At 33.3% G+C, this 8,609-nt stretch overlaps 3 protein-coding genes across 3 annotated transcripts; 1 reads left to right on the forward strand and 2 right to left on the reverse strand.

Annotated features, from left to right (window-relative positions):
* MONOS_14863 (uncharacterized protein) lies at positions 1-992 on the reverse strand (the record flags this gene model as incomplete). The annotated part of the gene is made up of 2 exons (XM_067867701.1): positions 1-850; positions 913-992. The coding sequence occupies 2 exons, from the start codon at positions 990-992 to the stop codon at positions 1-3; spliced, it is 930 nt and encodes a 309-aa protein (XP_067730528.1).
* Positions 993-1,116: 124 nt separating this feature from the next.
* Positions 1,117-3,208, forward strand: MONOS_14864 (putative E3 ubiquitin-protein ligase RGLG2; the record flags this gene model as incomplete). The annotated part of the gene is made up of 10 exons (XM_067867702.1): positions 1,117-1,176; positions 1,237-1,320; positions 1,378-1,480; positions 1,531-1,576; positions 1,636-1,690; positions 1,772-1,879; positions 2,007-2,131; positions 2,320-2,371; positions 2,506-2,600; positions 2,752-3,208. The coding sequence occupies 10 exons, from the start codon at positions 1,117-1,119 to the stop codon at positions 2,810-2,812; spliced, it is 789 nt and encodes a 262-aa protein (XP_067730529.1). The 3' UTR covers positions 2,813-3,208.
* Positions 3,209-5,679: 2,471 nt separating this feature from the next.
* Positions 5,680-5,985, reverse strand: MONOS_14865 (uncharacterized protein; the record flags this gene model as incomplete). Its single annotated transcript, XM_067867703.1, has 1 exon — positions 5,680-5,985. The coding sequence occupies one exon, from the start codon at positions 5,983-5,985 to the stop codon at positions 5,680-5,682; it is 306 nt and encodes a 101-aa protein (XP_067730530.1).
* Between the last annotated feature and the right edge of the window lie 2,624 nt (positions 5,986-8,609).

The following is an 8,609-nucleotide window of genomic DNA, read 5'->3' on the forward strand; positions in this document are numbered from 1 at the left end:
TTAAGCAGTCACATTACACGTTGCAGTTTCGGGGCATCTCTGAAGAGAAGAAATTGCCAAGGAATTATCAGACGAAATGATAGTGTGAGTTTTTTTTGATGTTGGCGCGGTAGATTTGATGTGAGATAAAGTTTGAGAATGAGTTCGCATTGAATATTCTTCCAACTCACTTTCATCAACTGGATATACACGAAGTAATTCTGTAACAATCTTCATATATTGCTTATATTCAAGAACAAGTGTGTAGTGAATGCGCTGTAGAAATACAATTTCCGATTGATTGATTATGCTTATTGGTATGCCAATAGCAGCCGACCACCAACCATTGCGATAAGGCGTATCTCGATTCATTTTTACGGACGTCATAACAGCAATAAGGAGCAAAGTCCCTAGATTGGCTTCTGTAATTACGCCTGTCCATTTTTCTCTGCGAGACATTCTTTCTGATTGAATTAACAGATCAATAAGGTAAACAACATGAACAAGTTCTGCCACATTCAAATAAGCAGCTGTTCGGACTGCTTGGAAAAAGTGATTTATTTTGCGATACAGTTGAGCAAATCGAAGATATGATGCCTCTTGAAATAGTTTTTCGTTCGGATACTCCGACGGCAAAGGTTGTGATAAAACCGATTGAAATTGAATGCACAGCCATTTCACAATTCGCGTTAAATAATGGTCGTTCATTACCGAACGCGAAAATTGTTGTAACGGTACAATTTGAAGTTTTGCTAACGAATGATGATCAGTTGTTATTTCCGAAACTGTTTGGTGGCAATTGCACTCTTTCAAGTCTGAACCGCACTCTGGTTGAAGTTGAACTAATTGTTGTTCTGCTTGTTTCTTTGTTCTGCTTAAATCAAAATTAATATCAATATTTTTTATGCAAAACAGAAATATTCCAAAACATACTCCGAAAACTTATTTTCATATTGGCCTTCCGATTGCGCACCTTGGATATGATTACTTTCAAAAATAGGTGTCGAAATCATAGTATCAATTATTATCAGCAATTTATTGAAAATTCTAGTTTTTCTTAAATTAGAAGTTTAAAATTCATTGGGTTCGATCAAAGCAAACCGCTGTTCGAATCATATTCAAAAAGATAGCATTTTCATGGGCTGTGGTTCATCCGTTCCAAAGTTTATACCAGATAAATACAAGACGATAAGCGAAGTATGATTTGAAACGAGAAGTTCTGTCTTGCTTTATATTCAGAAAAATATTTGAATGAAGGTGCAAAAAGCAATTCGTGAAGCCGGACTTGAAAGTTCAAATCTTATTTTTGGAATTGATTTTACAGGTTCAAATGTGTCAACGGTTTGCGGTTATATTTTCTATTCCATGCATCAAGCTTGAATCATTTTTTGTCTTTAGGGATATAAAACGTTTCAGGGCCGAAATTTACATGATATCACAGTAAAGAATCCTTACATGGAAGCCATAGAAATTATTGGAGAAACGCTTGAAGTCTTTGATGGTTTTCCTATCATACTCTATGAAATATATATTTTTTTGACTCTTTTAAAGATGATCATCTTATTCCTGCTTTTATTTTTGGAGATGCAATATCAAGGTATGATTTTTTTTTTTGTTTTTCGTAATTTGGCATGCTTTTTCTATGAATTTTTGAAGCGATCGAACTGTGACTCCGTTTTTCCCTGACAGACCGTGCAGAGGCTTTAAAGAAGTGTACTTTTTTTCCCCCACAACCTGACGTTTAACATTTAAATTTTGATTGTCATTTTTGTTTTCCTTTTTCTTTTGAAAGGTCATTGAAAGATATGTTCAGCTTGTCCCAACAATTTCATTAAGTGGTCCAACCGATTTTGCTCCATTAATAAATGAAGCAATTAGAATTACTGAAAGTTCAAAATCTGTATGTGCATTTGATTAATTTAATGCGATTTATTATTTTCATGCGAAATATTTTGTATTTGAACTTCTTATTTTTCTTTCATTTTTTTTTCATATTCAATTGTTATTTTGCTGTTCAAATTGTGAAGTATCACATATTGATAATTTTGACTGATGGACAAGTGAATCAAGAGGATAAGACAGTTAAAGCAATCGTCGAGGCGTCAAAGCATCCCCTTTCAATTATTTGCATCGGGGTTGGAGATGGACCTTGGTTTGAGGCATTGTATCTTTTTCAAAAAAAATTAATTATGAGTGAATGAATAAAAATTAATGATAATGATAATGATAACGATAACATCTTCATGCATTATCATGAATGAATAATTTTTAATTCGTAACTTTCTTTTTGTTTCCGATTTATCTATTTTTTTTTTTTTTTTTTTTTTTTTTTTTGTTTAGGGGCACAATGGAAACATTTGATGATAGAGTTCCACATAGAAAATTTGATAATGTTTGAGAAACTTCAAAATAGATTTATTTTCATTTTATTCCACTGTTTCTTTTATCACTTTTTCTTTTTCTTTCTTTTTCTTTTTTAAAATAAATAAATAATTTTCCTTTCTTTTTATTTTCATTCCGTTTCAGTTCCAATTTGTAGCATTTCATCCACTTCGGAAAAAATATTGCGAAACATTTGCCCCAGCTTTTGCGATAGCTGCTTTGCAGGAGGTTCCTGATCAGTATGATTTATGTATATTTATCATATGAAGATTAATTAATTAATTCGTTCAACTTTTCTTTTCTTTTCTTTTCTTTTCTTATTGCGCATTTGGGTGAACATTACTTATGCCACCTATGGGAAATAACATAATGGACATTTTATTATTGAAGATACAAAGCGATTCGGAAACTTGGGTATCTTGACACATCTCCTGCTGGAGGTCAAGTGTAACTGTAAAAGAGTTTTTCTTTCTTTCTTTTTTTTCTTTCTTTTTTTTTCCTAATATTTTTCTTATGTTTTTAAATGTTCGAATAACTTTTCATCTGTTTTGTATGAAACTAAATGTTATAAGGAAAAAAATTTTTTCGTTAAAAGTTTATAATACCATTTGAATTGTTATTAATGCAGTTTTGTTTTAAATTTAACGTTCAAATTTTTGTTCAACTCTTTTATTTGTTAACATGTTTGGGATAAAAAAAATTTGTTTTTAACATTTAATAACTCTTATTTGTATGAAATATTTCTCTGTTCTTTTTCAAATCAAAGCTTCAAGATTTATCAATAGGTAAATTTTCACAAAAATGTTCACGCACTTTTTGAAAATCGAAACAAAAATTTATGATACCGAAGTTTAAAGGCTAACGGAAAATGTAGCCGAATGTGGGACTTTTATTTTTTAGCTGGTTTTGAATGCAGAAAAAAGATGAACAATGAGCATGAGATTTATGCTTGATGCAAATGTGCAAAAAAGTGTAATTAATCAATTCTTTCAAAGTGCAACAATGATGAAATCAAAAAAGTTTTTCTTTTTTCCAGTGTATTCTGAGATTGACCATCACTATCTGCTCTTTATTCATCAATTCATGTTTGTGAGCTATGCACACAGTTATTCTCAACAACAAACAAATATATATTATTACAAGACTTTTTCATTATCAATATGTATATTTTTGAAAAACCACCAATGTTATATTTATTATTGTGAAAATTGAAATCGATTATTTCAGTTTTCAAGATTAGTTTTCACTCACCTCAATTCACAGGAGCTGAATCAAACACTTGTCAATGAAAATTTTTTCCTTTTGAAATTTAATTTGGTGAGTTGAAACAGAAATTTTACTAAAAATATGCTAATTTAGTCACAGCCTGAACATTTAGGAAAAATACTTTTCAATGATAAAAAAAGTATTAATATTAGGAATTCATATAAAACGCTTTATTTAAAAACCAGAAATGATCACATAGGGGTGTTCACATTTTCGATGTGACAATTAAGATAATAAATACGGTCTAAACCGGATATAATCACATCGGGTTTTGCACAACTTTGTGTGACTATATCCGATTGTGTGATTATACGATGCTGCTTAACACAGAAAAATAAAAAAATTTAATTATATTTTTATTTAATTTTGGGTCGATTTTTGTATTTTTGAAATTTCTTTATCAAAATACATTTTTCACTTGCGAAAACAATTTTTATTATTTATACACATTATTCAGGCCTTTTTCATCATTATTTTGAAAAATCAAAAATTTGAAAATTTTGATTAAAAAATTAATAATTTATTGAAAAAAATACACATTATAATAAAAAATGTGATTATATAAATTTTGCCCTGTGATTATATGCGATTGAAAATTAATGAAATATAGGTCTGAAATGTCGGTGCATCGAAAAATTTGACTAAAACCGATGTTGATTTTGTTGGATGAGAATATATCCGGTTAAGACTGTATTCCACTTTTACAGATATCGCAAAAAATTCCGGACATCGCACAAAATACCGGACAAGATCGATTTCACAATAACTACAGGAGGAATAATTCTGATAATTTTCCAAAAAACACACGTCATCAATGCAAACTCATTTGAAATACAAAACTTTCAAATCTTCTTCATTTGTGTTCAGAGAAAATTATTTTAAAAATCTCGGAGAAACTCAAAATTTTATTTCTCCTTGAATCAAATAATAATTTTTACTGAGTACAAATGAAGTCTTTTTGAAAGTTTCATACATGTATTGAGTTTGCATTGATGAGAAATATTTTGAGGAAAAGTGTCAGAATTATTCCTCTTGCAGTTATTATGAAATCAATCTTGTCCTGTATTTTATGCGATATCTGCATATCAAAACAAAGAAAATTGTTTTTTTTTTTATTTTGAAAACAATAATTTTTTCTGATTAAAGGAATTATTAGCTTTATTGCAATGAACAATAAAATGATATGAATATTCGAATTATATTTCATGATATCATATTTTGAAGGAAAGCAGAATTCAGGTTGACTCCGAGATAATGAGTGTTGATCACGATCTATGGGCGGTTTAAGTGAGAACTTCGCCCTCCAAAATATGACGTGGAAAAAAAAGGGAAAGATGAAGATGCAAAACAATAACATCAATAATTGAACAATGAAATATTGCATTGTCCGCTTCACTTCACCACCGACTTCCTTTTCGCCTTGGTCACGAAGGCCAGAGGGCAGGGGACATTGCCCCTCGGAGCTCTCACCTGCAGGCCGTGCAAAGATCCGGTGAGGCGAGTATTTTTGGAGCAGAAAGAAAAACCACTCTCGCTTTCACGAGTCGTGGAAAAGAAAACTGCTTGTGCAGTGCTCTGCCTCCCGCTCTTCTGCTGCTTTTGCAGAGCAACCCCAAAACATCACACACTGCATATTGAGAGTCTTGTTATCTTCTATGCGAATCATTCATGATCGATATCAGGAGTGCGCTCTCGATATGAGCAATTTCTTCATCCCTGTGTATCTGCGTCGTTGATAGGTGTAGAAAAATCTCATCGGGCAGTTGATCTTTTGTCTTTCATTCTCTGTCTCGCCATTTTTTTTGTCATCTCACCAAAAACTTCTATCTCGCCTTCGCATCCAGCCGCCTATCTTCTCTCCATCTGCATTTCTGTCATCTCTAAGCAAACCTGTCTCACTGCGTACTATCAATTCGCAATAGAGCGAATCAATGAACGCAAAAAGCAGGTTTGCTCCTCAATAATGAGTACTGAAATCCCTTTTTTAATATTTATATTCAAATTTTAATTTTTATTTATTCATTTATTTCTAATGATCTTAAACCCTCCTGCCTAGCACATCATCGTGCGGAGGATGAATAGAGAGCGTACGGATGAAGGTGCTGCTCCTGTCTCCACTCCCTCCCTTTCTTGGGGTGTTTCCCAGGCGTTCACAACCAGGAATTCGTTTCTCTTGAGTTCTTTAACATCAAACCAAGACTTCTCACACAACGCTTCCTCCGGTCTGTGCCCTTCTTTCTCTGTGAGGCAGTGTGTTTGCCTCCAGTCAGCTCGCTTACGCTGCTGGGAATTATGAGGGATGTTCTCCGCCACTTGAGTGATCGGAATAAGTTGTGTTGTGGTTGAGTGATTTCTCATTGCTTTCTCTCTTCTCTAAGCCATAAGTCTCGTTTCTTTAGCCACTTTCTCCTTCCTCATATCTTCTTCTCCCCCAGCATCTGATGTCTTTTCAGTGCAATTTTTCATCTCTGAATTTGCTTTCTCGATTTTCATTTCCTTCCTAACTCTATCACTATCCAACTTTTCTTCTTCTCCACGAGGGGGTTCTGGGAAGTCGATCGTCAACAGGATCTATTTCATATTTTGAACAGGTTAAATGTTTTTAATTTTTGTGCTTCTCTTGATCATGGCTCCCCTTTGGTGCACGAATTGCTCTCTTTCCAAACCTAACCTTCTCATCTTGATATGAGTATTATAACTTTATGTCTTATCGAGAACTCGGTCAAATGTTTTGTATTTCATACTCTCTTTGAATAGCTTCTAACTCTTCTTTTATTCTCTGCATATTTGCAGGCTGACCTTCTCTAATATTAACCGCACATGTTCAAATTTAAAAGTTGTCCTGGAAAAATCCAACCAACGTTGGAGCGTTTCTTCTGCATCGATGAGTGCGTTTGAATGTTTGTTAATATCGATTTTAATAGTCTTCCTTAATGTTATCTTTATCTGCACTTCTATTAATACGGTATTCTTTTTCAATATAGAACACTCACTTCTCAATCTCTCCAGCTCAGCTGGCTCTAATGTTACAAAATTTCTGTGAGGATAGGGGCTATCCTCTGTCGTGCTAGTGTATCTGTTGAGTAATATGTGGTGTCTTCCCCCTTTTGTTAAAATTGTTAATTCCTGCATTGATTTATATTGTTTTCCTTTTCTCGGCTTATCTCTAACATGAATTTAAGGAGATGAATCAAGATCTTTCCCATCCGTCTAAATTTCTTTGAAAAAGTTAATTGACTCCAATGCTTTAAGTTCAGCTCTGTTAATCTCTCCACTCAAAGCGTTTGTATTGGATAGAGTTTCAATAAATTCTGTCATTATCCATTTGGTATCTTTCTCCATGAGGGGCCTGTTTCATCAATTCTTTCTCTCTCCAAAAATTGTATAAATTTGCGCAGCGCTCTCCACGTATCTCTCTCGCTCTTTTGATTTCTCGACATTGCTGCTCCTATGTCCTTCACTCCAACGTATTATCCCCATGTTTGAAAAAGGTCCCTTCTTCGACATTCTCCTCTCCAGTCAAACACTTATGACGTCTCATGGGTGTAACTTCGAGTTATCATTTCTCACCTCTTCAGAGGTCAATCTGATGTTTCTCAGGCACGGATGGACAAGAATTATCATGTTCAACAACAGCTCATTCCCTCTCTTTTTTTCTCAGAGAGGATAGTTTTTAAATAGTTCCGCAGAACAGCGGAGCAATCGGGTCTGAAATTGTATCAAGTCTTCTCGGTGCGATTGTTTGAAATATCTCTGCGATCTTCTCCACCCTCAGTGCACAGTCACGATTTTTATTAGTCAGGCAAAGTGCGTCTATCAGCATATTCGCTGAGTAATGCAGAGTCTTCTCCTTGTTTCATCATGCTATGCAAAGTGGCTCATTCCTGAATCCGCTTCTCGCGGTCTTCCACGGTCTCAGACTTTATCTTCTCCTCGCGTTTTTTTGCGGTTTTCACTTCTTCAATTTTCTCTCGGTCAAGTGATAAACGCGATTTTGTTTTTTGTTTTTATCTCTCAGTCATGAAAAGCTTCTTTTCAATATAATATTCCTTAACTGTTATGAAATTTCTTTCTTTCAAAGTCTCGCTATCATATGTGTAACTTTCTTATCAATTATTCTTTCGATATTATGTAGATTCTGCATTTATCTATATCTCGCGGCTATGCGCGGCCATTTTTCCTTTGTTCGGTATATGTTTTTTTTATTATAATGTTCCTTCATTCTTTGGAAAAATATTTAAAGAATGCACTGCTTCACTTCAAAAAATATCTTTCAATTGAAATCATATTTTTTTTCTAAAAATAATCTCACTGCAACATGTGGATCAATCTTCTTAAATTCTTGCGATATCAAGCAATTTCTTAATATATATATATCCAGCTGCAATAGGTAGTTCTTATTCCTAATAAATAAAAGAAATATTATGTAGTTTTATTCTTTTTTAAAAGTCTATAAAATATCATATCTTCATTTTGTTTTAATATCTCACGATTTCTCATGGTTTCAGTTTCTGAAATTGTCTCGCGGAACAACGCGGCAATATATTAAATAATTATCTCACTGTGTTTTGCAGCTTTTGTTATTGATATTATCTCTTCATAATGTGCGGCTTTCTGTTCAATTCTTTCAGCTGTGCACTATCTTCTATTCCGGGTGATGTCAAACATGTTCAGATCCTGGAAATTCTTCAATAATAATTTTCACTCTTTCCAGTTTCAAAAACAGATCTAATTCTTTTCCATCACAGTCTCTGTGTTTTATTATAACAGGTTGTAGCTTCATTTTCATTGCGGACAATTAGGATCAACTTTGAATTTGAGTATTGGAGAAGTCAGATCTTAAACCACACATTAATCGCGACCAATACTCATTATCGAGGAGCAAACCTGTTTCTCCTCGTTCTATCAACTCAAAAATGTAATTTTTACAAAATTTGTTACAAACTCTTGAAAAATCAGAAGAATAAAAATCAAGAGAAATA

This window comes from Monocercomonoides exilis (genome assembly GCF_001643675.1).
Source record: "Monocercomonoides exilis strain PA203 chromosome Unknown scaffold14-1859848, whole genome shotgun sequence".
NCBI classification, from domain to species: domain Eukaryota; phylum Preaxostyla; order Oxymonadida; family Polymastigidae; genus Monocercomonoides; species Monocercomonoides exilis.